General features: G+C 52.0%; 2 protein-coding genes across 4 annotated transcripts; one reads left to right on the plus strand and one right to left on the minus strand.

Annotated features, from left to right (window-relative positions):
- Positions 1-710: 710 nt before the first annotated feature.
- Cnppd1 (cyclin Pas1/PHO80 domain containing 1) lies at positions 711-7,911 on the minus strand. Of its 3 annotated transcripts, none has more exons than XM_090354846.1 (9): positions 7,313-7,911; positions 6,143-6,230; positions 5,694-5,802; positions 4,187-4,268; positions 3,932-4,052; positions 3,723-3,851; positions 3,116-3,177; positions 2,145-2,262; positions 711-1,916 (listed from the first exon to the last, which is right to left on the minus strand). In XM_090354846.1, exons 2-9 carry the CDS (start codon positions 6,209-6,211, stop codon positions 1,371-1,373), a joined length of 1,236 nt encoding a protein of 411 aa, XP_090210972.1. In that variant the 5' UTR covers positions 6,212-6,230; positions 7,313-7,911; the 3' UTR covers positions 711-1,370. The 3 variants fall into 3 exon arrangements, with proteins under 3 accessions (XP_090210972.1, XP_090210971.1, XP_090210969.1); XM_090354845.1 differs by lacking the exon at positions 7,313-7,911 and adding an exon at positions 6,484-6,557; XM_090354843.1 differs by lacking the exon at positions 7,313-7,911 and adding an exon at positions 6,379-6,443.
- A 12-nt stretch (positions 7,912-7,923) lies between these two features.
- On the plus strand, positions 7,924-13,184 carry Retreg2 (reticulophagy regulator family member 2). The gene is made up of 9 exons (XM_090354842.1): positions 7,924-8,202; positions 8,462-8,568; positions 9,205-9,235; positions 9,590-9,725; positions 10,126-10,210; positions 10,530-10,673; positions 10,829-10,923; positions 11,068-11,203; positions 11,450-13,184. The coding sequence occupies exons 1-9, from the start codon at positions 7,937-7,939 to the stop codon at positions 12,088-12,090; spliced, it is 1,641 nt and encodes a 546-aa protein (XP_090210968.1). The 5' UTR covers positions 7,924-7,936; the 3' UTR covers positions 12,091-13,184.

A 13,184-nucleotide genomic window follows, 5' to 3' on the forward strand; every position in this document is an offset into this window, starting at 1 on the left:
TGTCTCCAAAATGCCCCCAGAGGGCAGCAGCACCACAATGCAGATGGTCAGCAATACAAATAGCCTAAGGCCAATGGTATAGACTCTTCTTCCAGTAATGATCCAGCTCTGGTTCTTTTTTTTTTTTTTTTTTGCCAGACCGGGGACTTGAGCTCAGGGCCTGGAAACTGTCCTCCGGCTTTCTCAAGGCTAGCACTCTATCTCTTGAGCCACGCACCACTTTTGGCTTTTTCTGGGTATGTGGGACCAAGGAATTGAACTCAGGTCTTCATGCATGCTAGGCAAGCGCTCTACCATGATCCCAGCTCCAGCTCTGGTTCTTTATTCACCAATTACCTTCATGAGTCCAGCAGGTGGAAAGGTGAGTATAGATCTTCAGGCTTGAACTTAAGGAGCTCAGGGAACTCTGCTTGACTTGACCCAAGGATCCACAAAGCTAGTGGTCACCCAGAACATGCAGCAAAGCCAACCCAAGCAAGGGACAGCCATTTTTGTCCTATGACAGGACAAACTATGTACTGCTAGGGCTCTACGATATTGGGAACAGGAATGAGGGGTAGTTTGAAATGGGAGGTTTTGATAGTCTTGTCAAACGAGAAGGAGGTTCTGAAGTATGGCTAGCAAGATGATAGGATCAGGAAGTAGGGAGGCTTGGAGGTAGATATAAAGAGGATCTTTAAGGGCTGTCGCAGAAGGAAAAGGCCAGGCCATGCAACAGAAACTGTTTATTGAAACTTCAGTTCTACAAAAGCGTGAAAAACCCAGATACAAAGCAGTGGCCAGAGGGGCCTATGAAGAGAACACTTAGAGAGGAACCGGAAAAAAGAGGAAATCTTAGAGCAAGAAACTGAGATTGGAAGACAAAAGGGTCAAGGCTGAAGGTCCCACCAACATCTGGCTCCATAACTACATCCAAGGAATGGGTGTGGAAAGCTGTCCCTTCACACAGTCTTCCCACAGCAGCTCCTACTTGGCACTGTCAGTCCCTGGCTCCTTGGCTTCAGGGACATCACACAGGCCCATGTCAATGTTTCCCTCCTCCCCTCCCTGCTTCCCCCATATCCTTTACTTTTCCATCCTGGGACACTCAAAAGCAAATCTGTAAGAAGCTTGGGGAAGCAGAGATGGGCCCCATGATCACTGAACTGAGGCTGCTCTGGCTCTATCACTGCCCTGGCCTGCCAATCAGCCTCTGAGGTCTAGGAGAGTACATGACCTTCAGTCCTTCTGCCCACAACCCCTTCTGCTCCTACCTAGGAGGACAAGGAAACACCAAGGATCTGGAGAGGCAGCAGAGATCTAATCAGGCTTCCATCTTCCAGATCTAAGGAACTCCCATACCCTCTTAAGCACATTCGTTGAAACTCTACCTAGCCTGGGAAAATGAAAGACTTGAGGCGAGCCAGTTCCATAACACTGAAAAGGGAACACTGCTGGGGTTGAGGGAATGGAGGGGCCATGGGACTCCAGGACCAAGGTGGGGCCAAGCCATGGGTATGGTCCCAGGGGCTGGAAGGCCCAGAGGGTACCGTTCGGTTAGGGTGTTGGCAAGCATGGCAGGCTGGAGGATCTCTCTGGAGCTTCTGGCAATGGGGGCAGTTATCCAAAAGAGTGGGCGGGGCAGGGGGCTCTGGGGGAGGAAGTGGTGGAGGAGTCAGTGAGGCAAGAAGATTTCCCCAGAGTGAACGTAGCCCTATGTCGCCTTCCAGACAGCTGGAGATGTTAGCAGTAGACACCAGGCACTGTGTCACAGGGGATGGTATACAGGGCTCCAAGAGGCCCTTGGAGACTAGTCCAAGGTTCGGGGGGCCAGGTGATGGGCTGTAGGACAGCCCCAAAGACTGGTGTATTACAGCTACTGATGCCACAGCAAAGGCCACACTGCTCACATACGCCATGGCTAATAGGCAGGACAGCTGCAGGAGAGAAAGTAAGAAAATATAGTGGGCTGCTGACTGTCTTGCATGCTACACACACACACACACACCCTAGTCTCTGAAGTTGGAACTCCCTGTATCCCTTAAACCTTCCCATTTTATTCTATTCCTATTTCTAATCCCCTAAGCCATTTGATTTTTGTCATCTCACCCACCCACCCACCCACCACCTTGCTCAAGCTCCTTTCTTCCCTAACCCCTGCTCACCTTAACCAGACGCTGGCACAGGGAGCTAAGAGCCAGGTGCCATGTCGGCTGCTCCAGCAGCACACACAGGTCTGTGTAGGTGTACCAGCCCCGCCGCCGACCCTGATGCTCAGCAACACTGGTAGGAAAGAGGAGAGACAGGGAGCTTACAATTCTTGTGATCCAGTCCCAAGAGTACCCTCCCACGGGTCTGGGCCCATCAGAAAGCGTGGAGAACTTGTTAAAGATATAGATCCAGAAAGTGCCTGCAGATCCAGAAACTTAGACTTCTGTTTTGTGGGTGTGTGTGCCAGTGCTGAGACTTGAACTCAATGCCCCACATTCTCACTTGGTTTTGCTCAAGTCTGAAGCTCTGCCACCTGAGGTTTTTGCTGGCTGATTAGCGCTAAGAGTATATAGATTTTTCTGGTCAGGTTGGCTTTAACCCTCAACCTTCAGACCTCAGCCTCCTAAGTAGCTAAGAGTACAGGATATCAATGAGTCACCAATGTCTGGCTAAGACCTGATTTTTTTTTTTTTTTTTTTTTTTTTGTGGGTCATGGGGCTTGAACTTGGCCCGGGCGCTGTCCCTGAGCTCTTCAGCGCAAGGCTATCACCCTACCCCTGGGCCTGGGTGCTGTACCTGAGCTCTACAGCGCAAGGCTACCACCCTACCCTTGAGCCAAGCCCACTTCCCATTTTCTAGAGGTTAATTGGAAATAAGAGTCTCTGGTCCCTTTATACCTGGGCTGGCTTTGAACCTTGATCCTCAGATCTTAGCCTCCTGAGTAGCTAGGATTACAGGTGTGAGCCACCATGCCCGGCTAAGAGCTGAATTTTAAATGAGTCCCAACCACCCTTCCAAGGAAGGCTTGGGCAATTCTGTCTTGACTCCTTTCCCCAAGGTACACAGACCCTCATATCTAGACTCTATCACTTAAAATTTTCCCTCTATATCATTTTGGCCCTTCTGCCCAGTTCCTGGAACCTACCAGCTCTCCAGCCAGCTCAGCACCTCAAATATCTCTCGAGGGTCAGTGTAGAGATGCCAATCCTGTGGGTAAGAAAAGGCAAGAGCATAAACAGAACTTGGATATAAGCCAGTGATCTGAGAATAAGAACACAGGAAACAACCACCACCACTACCACTACTGACACTTACCTAGCACTTACGTGTGCTAGATACTATCTTGAGAGCTTTTTTTGTATTAGTAGTATAGTCACCACCAACCTGGTTTCACATTATAATCTCATTAATGAAAAGAGGAGAAAATAAACCCTGAGAATGGTCACTAGGGAGCTCAGAATGTAGGAAGTAAAGAAAGATTGGAAGCAAATACTCAGAGCCCAACACCACAGGTTCCAACTCAGTGTACCCTGTGGAGTCCTGGAGAAAGAGGGGGGAAGGAAATCACTGCTGATCTCACAGCTCCAAGAACCTCCAGTCATGAAAGGATAGGAGGGGAAGAGCCTAACACAATGACACAAGAGGAACAAGCAGAGAGATAAAGACATTATCGGTAATGAGTAAAACACAAAGATGACAGGAAGGTAAAGATTGACCAGGGAACCAGAGAAAACTAGAAAACAGACACTCACCATGGCGCTCAGGAAGCCCCTTTCCAAGGCATTGAGAGTGGGTACCGGCACACCCCCAGCAGCTCCCCATTCATCATTGAAGACCTCCTCCTCCTCCCCTTCATCATACAAGTACTTACTGGCCACCATCTGTAGAGAAATCGGAAGTGTCATTGGTAGAACACACAATGGAGTCCTGATTCTAGGGTGAGAGAGAGAGGGGTCCTTACCATGGAGATCAGAAACAAGTCAGAGGATGATACATGCTGCAGGTAGTCTGGGTTTCGGTGCCGGAGCCGTTCGATGTACACCAGCGCTAGCATCATAGCACAAGGGGAGATGCATGCCTCTCTAGGAGGTAGAAAGTGCCAGTAATTAAACCCAAGGGTTTTTGACTTCTGTCTTTATGTCTCTCTTTAGAGACAACCATCCTCCTTCTCTAAGACCCAAACACTGTGTATAATCCCCTTCAATTTCAGGCTCACCGGGATACATGAGCTACATATTTCTTCTGGAGTCTTCTGATAGGACTGGGGGCTGCCTTTTGGAGCAGTTCCACAGCAATGTCTACAGGAGACAGAAGCAGGGCAGAGTGAACAAACGACTCCACCCCTTCCCACAAGTCCCCCACTGCTGAGACACAAGTCTGTGTTAACTGAGGCCCTAAGGACAAGACCGTAACAAAATAGATCAAATTTTCCCAGATTAAGACAAAAGCCCATTCCAAGTTTGAATTTCAGCTTCTCATAGCAGGAAGCTTTATTCCTCAGGCATTATCATTATTTCATATTTATAATGTACAACAAGGTTTCAGTTTACCATGCTTATTTATATGTATGTACACTGCATCTTGATCAGAGTCACCCCTTCCATCTTTCTCCCACATATATACCTATCCCATTCTTACCCATATCTTTCACTTCTCCTTTTGAAATAAGTATATTAAGTATTTTGATTGTATTCACCCACCATTCCTATTTCCATTCACCAACACCCCCTTCTCTTAGCCTCCTCTTCAGTCAAGACCTTCAGCTTACTGATATTCATTTTGTTGAACTGTTTATTGTTCAGAGGTTATCCCACAGAATCTTTCTCTTGCTTACATCATGCTTTAGTCGGTTTGAGCATATATATATATATATATATATATATATATATATATGTATATGACAGAAAATATGTGTCTTTTGTCTTTCTGAACCTAGCTTACTTCACTCAATGATTTTTTTTCAAGGTCTACCTATTTGGTTTATTGTTCTGTTATGTAAATTAAACACATTTTTCTTTCACTGGTGTTCACTGGAAAAACCAAGCCTTGTTTGTTTTTTTTGTTTTGGGTTTTTTTCTTCTGTGAGTCATGGGGCTTGAACTCAGCCTGGGTGCTATCCCTGAGCTCTTCAGCTCAAAGGCCTTGTTTATTTGGGAACCTACAATAAATATCCATAGAAAATTAAATTTCTGATATACAATTTTTTTTTTAAGCATCAGGGCTGGGAATGTGGCTTAGTGGTAGTTATTGCCTAGCAGGCATGAAGTCCTGGGTTCAATTCCTCAGTAATGCATACACAGAAAAAGCCCAAAGTGGAGCTGTGTGTGGCTGGCTAGCTTTGAGCCTAAAGAAGGTCACGGACAGTGCTACAGCCATGAGTTCAAAGCCCCAGGGCTGGCAAAAAAAAAAAAAAAATCAGGGTTGATAGTATAACTTTGTAGTAGAATGCTTGCCAAGTATGTGCAAAGTACCAGGTCAATTCCCCAGCGAGAAGGGGATAGGAGAATATGTGCTAAGCCATTTGTGCGATTTTTTTTTTTTAATTCATGTGGCCTTACTCATGTGGGCTTAAAAAGAATGCGAATCACATAGCATTCTTGAACCAACTACCAGTGATGCTGACCCAGCACAAGCTCCTGGGGTAAACCTCGAGGCATCTGGACCACTGGGGAATCCCATTCCCCCGGCTCTCACTTGCCCAGTCACACAAACCTCTGCCTCACCTGCCACGGGGCTGGAGAGCTCCTCCAGGCTGCAGTCGGCCTCCCAGTCCCAGCCATAGTACAATCTCCTTCGGATTCGGGCACTCAGCTTCTGGTGTCCGGGGAGGAACTGGAGCAAGGAGAGTGGTGAAGGGGTGAAGGACAGAGAAGGGTAGGCAGGAGATCCTGGCTCAGGCTGAAGGGTGGGTGCGGGGAGGCACCGTAGGGAGGGAGACGCCCAGCTCCCACGGGCCCCGTCTGTCCAGCCAGCCCCTCTTCTCTTCCTAAACGTCGGGGCGCCGCTTCTGGGCCCAAGTCTGGAGTAAACACCGCTCCCGAGGCTGTCGCCCAACCCGGGCCACGGCAAGCCAGGAAGCCGGCGGTCCACTGGGGCCCGGGGGCGCCCGGCTAAGGCGCCCTCGGTTCCCGGCGGCGGGAGGCGGCGGGAGGGGGCGGGTGGGGGCGCTCACCGTGAAGTCCTGGAAGCCGGTGAGGGAAAAGGTGCCTTCTTCGTCCAGCAGGAGCCCGGCCAGGTCCATCGCGCCGCCAGCCGCCGACCTTTGGGAAGGCAGAGCCGGGGAAAGGAGTGGGTGAGCGGCCGGCAAAGCCGTCAGCGTCGGCCGATCCACCTGCCCGCCCGTCGCCCCGCCGGCCCGGCCTCTCCCCGCGGGCCGCCGCCCTCGCCCGCGCAGCCCCCTCCCCTCACAGCGGCGGCGGGCGGGGCCCGGATCGCCCGCAGCGCCTCTTCCTGTTCCGCCCCGGGCGGCGCGGCTCCGGAGCCCGCCCCGGACGGCCAGTGCGCCGTGCTCACCTCGCGGACTACGGGGTGTGTCGGGCTGCCGAGCGAGCGCCTACTCTGTGCGGCGTCGCGTAGCCCGGCGTGAAAACAAGCCGCGAGCGCGTCGGCGGCGAGTCAGAGCCTGGCCGGAAGTGCCGCCCGGCCGCCCGCCCGGCCTTGCACCGCGCTGCCGAGGAGCCACCGTCCCCGAGAGCTCCGGGCCCAGCCCCGGAGCCCAGCCCCGGCGCCCCGGCCTGAGGTTCCTAGGGAACCACGCTACAGCGAGGGCGAAGGGGTCAGGCCGATCTGGCAGCGATGTCGACGTGTTGTTCACGTGAATCAAGAGAGGTGGCACGCGGAGATGCTGCCAGCTGACTGCTCAGAAACAGCAGTGGAGGGACCGGGGATGAACACGTGCAGCGGTGGAGCTCACTGCACACTAGGTTGAAAATAAAGCATACAGCCTGTGGGTACAGAGGTGGGGGGACGGGGAGAGAGAGGGAGACGGGGGGGGGGGGCGGGGGTGCCATTGTCCAGAAAGAAATGTCCTGACTTAGGTAACTGTAACCTGTCCGTACATCTTTATAATAGCAATAAAAAGCTTTGCGGAAGAAGAGGGAGGGAGAAGTACACACCACGATGTCTGTAAACCTCTAAAAAAGGATACCAAAAAAACAACTATCCGTGGGACAACAAGTTTTTCACTGCTCTACCTCCATAGTTTTGAAAACTTGAAGCCTTGTTAAACGTATGTATTTTGAGAGTTATTCCAGCAATGAGATGATCTCAAGAGACTAAGAAGCCGCAAAAAAAAAAAAGAAAGAAAGAAAAGACGTAGCCCCCAGAGGTAAACAATACCTACACTTTTATTTTTGATCACCCCTTCCGCCCCGGCTTCCCGCTGCAGGATCTGGGAAGGAAAGGGCGCTGGTCACGCGGAGACCGGGAAGAAGCAGCTTTCTGGGGGCGGGGTGGGGGTGGAGGGAAGCTGCTTCCCATTCGGCCGAGTCACACGAGGGTTTGTTTACCCGCCGAGGGGAGGGACGGGGAGCGCCCGCGGGTGGGAGTGCGGGGCCGGTCGCAGCCCGTCCAGCTCCGCGACTGGCTGCCCACTTCCTGACCTCCAGTCGGGGGTACACGGACCGGCGCCAGACCTCTAGACAACGTGGGTAGTTAGTGGAAGAAGAAGAAAGCTGGCCGCACCACGGGGACCCTGAGCCTCGGGTCACGACTCGGCCAACCAGAACGCGCACCTGCGTAGGGCAGGGTCCAGGCAGCCGCCAGTGCGCACGCGCGAGCCGCCCCCATCCGGGCGGTTTGGTCGCGTCACGTGACGTGCTCAGCGCTCCGAGATCATGTGATACCCCGGCCGCTGGTTCCCCTCCGCTCGGCTTGCGCCCCCTTCCGCTGGACGCGCCCCCGGCGGCGGCCGCGCAGCCCTGGCTCCTCGCGGGCTCGAGCCGGCGGCGGCGGCGGCGGCGGGGATATGGCGAGCAGCGGCAGTGGTAACACCGGGGCGGGTGGAGCCTCCGGGCTGGGCCTCGGCCTGGGTCTGAGCCTCGGCATGGGTGAGGCCACTGGTGAGGCGGAGGAGGACGCGGCCACGGCCGAGGCGGTGGGACGCCTGGCGACCGCGCTGTGGCTGCGGCTCCGTAGCTGGGAGGCGGTGCTGGCGACGGCGCAGCGGCTGCTAGTGTGGGAGAAGCCGCTGCACAGCCTGGTCACGGCAGCCGCGCTCAACGGCCTCTTCTGGTAACGGCCGCGGAGGAGGGGGCGGGGCCGGGCTGCGCGGGAGAGCGGGGGCGGGAGGGACCCGGAGCGCCGTTCCGCTTTGAGGGCTGTCAGTTGGCCCGAGGCGGTGATCCGTCCCCCAGGTTTTGAAGGCTTCCTTCTGCCAAGTTGCCCTGACCGGTCCCTGGGTCTCTGGGCAGCGACTGAGGCCTAGAAAGCCATCCCGGATGACTGGGTGCCTCTCGCCCACTCCCAGCTGAAAAGCCCGTCTCTCCCTAAGGTTGCTGTCATCATCCTCCCTCCGGCCTTTCTTCCTGCTCAGCATCTCCTTTTTGGCCTATTTTCTGCTGGATCTCTGGCAGCCTCGCTTCTTCTTTGACGTTCCAGGTGAGCTTCCGTAAGCACCCGTGGTGCATTTGCTTTGTGCTTGACCTGGGTGGGGTTTGAACAGTGAAAAAATGTTCTGCCAGTCACTTGGCCTCCTGAGCACACTGCCCACCTCTTTACCCTTGTTTAGGAAATTGCCTAAGACGAGAATTGCCTCTTGTCCAAAACTAATGGGATGTACCTGTGGTGTGGTAGTTAAGAATGTGGACTCTGCCGCCAGCTTGCCTGGGTCCCGTTCCCTGATCTGCCACTTTGTGTGTGGCCCTGTAAAGAGTTGTGCATCCTCTGCCTTAGTTTCCCCATCTAAAACAAGGATGATAGAACTTCACAGAGAGCTAAAAATTAAGTCAATTCATGTTGCACGATTGTGCTAGTGCTTCACTTAGGAGTTGTATAATTATTGTTCTTTTGCTTTCCATATTTTGGAGTAATTAGGTATCAGGCTGTGTGAATTGCTTGGTATATAAACATGGATAAGATGTGACTCCTGTGTTTAGGAAGTATAAAATGAAAAGGAGACGAATACAATAACAATGTGTAATATCCGAGAAAGTGCTATGGACTATGAGGGGCAGCCCTTTCTGTCTCCCATACCCCTAACTACCTAATTCTATGTATCCCCTACTCTTTCTATAGCATCATCCCCTGAAGAACCACATTCTGACAGGTGAGTACAGGGTGTCTTTTGGAGACAGATGCCCAAATCCAGTCTTGCTTATTGGTTCCTCAAAGGGGAACAATGCTGTAGCTATTATAGGCACAGTCCTAACATAGTGAAGGGACAGGCAGCAAACAACAGAATTGTACTTGGTCCTGGGCTCCTATGCAAGTGCTTTTGTGCCAGCTTGTTTTGATCCAATGGGTTGGGTGCCCTGGGGCTTTGCTTCCCTGGACTAGGACAACCTCCCTTGGAGAAGTGGGTTTTTTAACTTAGATTGATATCATCAACAATCTCAGAGAGATTTTAGCTACTAGAAAGCTGGTCTCTGAGGCCTCCAGGGGTCATATCATGTCTCCCCAGTGAGGGTGCGGGGTCAGGCGCCCGGCCGCACCTGCTGAGTGTGCCTGAGTTGTGCAGATACCTGGCTGAGAGCTGGCTCACCTTCCAGATTCACCTGCAAGAGCTGTTGCAGTACAAGAGGCAGAACCCAGCTCAGGTAACCTTTCCTACATCCTGGAACAGTTCCTTGGGCATGGTGGGGATGAGAGAAAAGTTATATGAATAGTGTTTACTGCAAACTTCCTGAATTGGTGAATTTGAGCATCCTCTTGACTAGACTAGAATGGATCACTGAATTTCAAAAAAAAAAAAAAAAAGGAATGAAAAAAGAAAAAACCATCTTTGTGGTGCTGCAGCTCAACCTGGTAGAGCGGTCAGGGACAGCTCCCAGGCTGAGTTCAAGCCCCACAACCAACAACAACAACAAAAAAAGAGTAAAGAAAGAAAGAAAAGAAAATACAATCCTTCCACCACCTAAATGCTGCTTTATTACATAGCTGAGTGGATTGCATAGATCAGGCTACCATTTTTCACGGTCGATGTGCTCTTCTCTGCAGTTCTGTGCTCGAGTCTGCTCTGGCTGTTTCGTGCTGGCTGTGCTGGGACATTATGTTCCAGGGATTATGATATCCTACATTGTCTGTGAGTAGGGAGGGTCTAACCCTGCCCTCCAAAGCCCTCTCCCTTCTTCTTTTCCCCTGTCTTGACACATGGAAAGGCTGTGTTTTTCTGCCCAGTTACCCATTTGTGGAGGTCTCCAAGGGTTCTGTAGAACATCCCTGTCAGCAGAAGCATCATCCAGGGAAGAGGGCAGTAGATATGGGTTGAAGGTGGGGGAGGTGGAAGGTGGTGTTGCCTTGGGAAAGGGCCTCTGCATCTTCTTCCTATGTAGGGGACCCATTGAATGAAAGATCTTAGGAAACTGGCATAGGGAGCTCTGAGTGGACTTTCTTACCCATAGTGCTGAGTATCCTGCTATGGCCCCTGGTGGTTTATCATGAATTGATCCAGAGGATGTATACTCGCCTAGAACCGTTGCTCATGCAGCTGGACTACAGCATGAAGGCAGAAGCAGATGCCCTGCATCACAAACATGACAAGAGGAGTAAGGGACTCTCTTAACCCAGGAGGGTAAAAGATGGGGAGGCCTTGGCTTATGGCCTGTACTGGGTTTGGGAATTTAGATCATTCCCAGTTCCCTGACCATGTTTGTTCCCCACCATTGTCTTTACTGGTCACTGCCTTACTGCTCTTCTCTAGAGCGGCAAGGGAAGAACTCACCCCCAGGAGGTGATGAACCGCTGGCAGAGACGGAGAGTGAAAGCGAGGCAGAGCTGGCTGGTTTCTCCCCAGTGGTGAGGTCCAGGGGAGATGGGGTGTCAAATAGAAGCTGAGAAATCTGGCGGCTTTAGAGCTGCTGTCTCAAGGAGGTGGGTTGCAAAGGATTTGGGGGGAGGATGCTCTTACCCTCACTTGTGTCCATCTTGGTTCTCCTATAGGTAGATGTGAAGAAAACAGCCCTGGCCTTGGCCATTACAGACTCAGAGCTGTCAGATGAAGAGGCCTCCATCTTGGAGAGTGGCGGCTTCTCTGTGTCCCGGGCCACAACTCCACAACTGACAGATGTCTCTGAGGGTATGGAGAGCTTTGTGTCTCTTGAGCTTCCTGTTCCCTGTCATGGTGTGCTGATTGTGTTCTGGCTTTCCATAAAGGTTTCCTCCAGGGGAACTGACACTCTTAATTCTACCCTAAGCTCCTGAAGGAGCTTAGCACTAATCTCTGGTCTAATATTCCATATCCTGAGTTCTTGTCTTCAATTCACTGGCTGTTGTGATGAACATAAAAGTAGACCCAACTCTTAACTCTTTGTTTTCTGCATAGATTTGGACCAGCAGAGCCTGCCAAGTGAGCCAGAAGAGGCCCTGAGCCGAGAGCTGGGGGAGGGGGAAGAGGCAGAGCTGGCACCTCCTGAAGACCTTCTAGGCACCCCTCAGGCCCTCTCAAGGCAAGCTCTGGACTTGAAAGAGGATGAACAAGCAGATGTGGCAGCCAAGGAAACCTTGCTTAGGCTCTCATCTCCTCTTCATTTTGTGAACACACACTTCAATGGGGCAGGGTCTCCCCAGGATGTAGTGAAATGCCCTCCTGGAGAACCAGTGGAAATGCTGAGCCCAGAGGCAGTGAGTGGTGACCTCACAGCTCCACCCAGCACCCTTTCATCCCCACTTTGCCTCACTGAAAATGACCCAGTTCCCTCCCCCAACCCCTTCCCCTCTGTGCTCCCACCTCTTCCCCAGGACTCACCCCAATCCTTCCCTGTTCCTGAGGAAGAAGAGGCACTCGCCACAGAGGACTTTGAGTTGCTGGATCAGGGGGAGCTGGAGCAGTTGAATGAAGAGCTGGGCTTGGGACCAGAGACACCCCCAAAACCCCCTGATGCTCCACCCCCTCCTTCCATGGGGCAAGACACCCATTCTTTGCTACAGTCAGACCAAGAGACTCAGGCCGTGGTTGAGCCGTGAGTCATGAGGGAAGGAGCTACAGGCACTGTAGGGCTTCCTGGCTAGGGGTGTCACTTGTTTCCTCCTTTCCACCACTCTGAGGAGGGGCAGTATGTGGGGAGGTTGGTTGTCAGTAGCCAACCCACCTCCTGCCTGTCTGCCTGCTGGCCTGGGCCTGGGCCTGGTGCATTCCTGTGCCTGGGATTGGTTTTAAGTTTATAAATCATTTTCCACTTGAGTTAGTGGAGGTGAATAGGGCTAGGGAAGTCCTTCCCACAGCCTTTATTTGCCTTCCTGCCTCATCTCTAATTCTCATTCCACTTTGTCCCAAGCCCTGGAAATCTAACCCTTTCTTTTTCCTCCTATCCTCAGGGACTTGTGCTGCTTTTCCCTCATGTCCTACTGGTTGTTTAGTTCAGGCACTTTATAATTTTTCTGTCTTATTCCCTGAGCTTTTGTGTCCCTGCTGTGTTGTGTCCTTAGCAGCGCAACCCCTGCCTTTTGCCAGCTACTACTTCCCAAAAGCACCGGTCATTCTTTAGAGTGACTCCTGGTCTGGAAGTTTTAAGAGTAAACCTGGGGTGGTGGGTCGGGCCAGTAGTTCCACACTTAGGTTACCATAGCCTTCATAAATTACACTGCACTTTCCTCTTTAAGTTCAGCCCTTTCATGATGCAGAAGAGCAGGGGCCCAAAGCACTTGACCAGCACTGGGGTTGATGGGAATGCACTCTGCCTTTTTGAGGCAAAGGGTTTCCTTGCTCACCTACAGAGGAAAAAGGAAACCTGATCCTCTGAGCTGTGATAGGAACACCACACACACACACACACAATAGGGTCTGGAATTGGATAGTAACATTTGTGCAGGTATTGACTGGAAAAATAAAATGGTTGGCTAGAACTGCTGCCTGCTTGCCTGCTTGCCTCATGAGCTGCCTCCCATTCTGCACTTTGGCCCTTCCTCACCCTTCCCTTTACCCTGGTCTTGCTACCAGCTGTTTATTTACCTTGGTGCAAAACAAGGCCAGAAGCCTAACTGCCCCCAAGTCATCTTCCCTGACTGTGATGTGTTTAGTGAGACTTAGCATGTGTGAATAAAGCATATGCAGGAGGAAA

The sequence above is a fragment of the Megascapheus bottae genome, chromosome 21, assembly GCF_031878675.1.
Source record: "Megascapheus bottae isolate mThoBot1 chromosome 21, mThoBot2.hap1, whole genome shotgun sequence".
Taxonomy (NCBI): Eukaryota; Metazoa; Chordata; class Mammalia; order Rodentia; family Geomyidae; genus Megascapheus; species Megascapheus bottae.

Excerpts from the sequence above, each read along its gene's own strand:
- Cnppd1 (XM_090354846.1), bottom strand. The coding sequence starts at position 6,211 with ATGGACCTGGCCGGGCTCCTGCTGGACGAAGAAGGCACCTTTTCCCTC. Across the intron at positions 4,269-5,693 it reads GCTCTCCAGCCCCGTGGCAG|ACATTGCTGTGGAACTGCTC; the intron begins GTGAGGCAGAGG and ends TGTCTCCTGTAG. Across the intron at positions 4,053-4,186 it reads TATGTAGCTCATGTATCCCG|AGAGGCATGCATCTCCCCTT; the intron begins GTGAGCCTGAAA and ends TCTACCTCCTAG.
- Retreg2 (XM_090354842.1), top strand. The coding sequence starts at position 7,937 with ATGGCGAGCAGCGGCAGTGGTAACACCGGGGCGGGTGGAGCCTCCGGG. Across the intron at positions 8,203-8,461 it reads GCGCTCAACGGCCTCTTCTG|GTTGCTGTCATCATCCTCCC; the intron begins GTAACGGCCGCG and ends TCTCTCCCTAAG. Across the intron at positions 10,924-11,067 it reads TGGCTGGTTTCTCCCCAGTG|GTAGATGTGAAGAAAACAGC; the intron begins GTGAGGTCCAGG and ends GTTCTCCTATAG.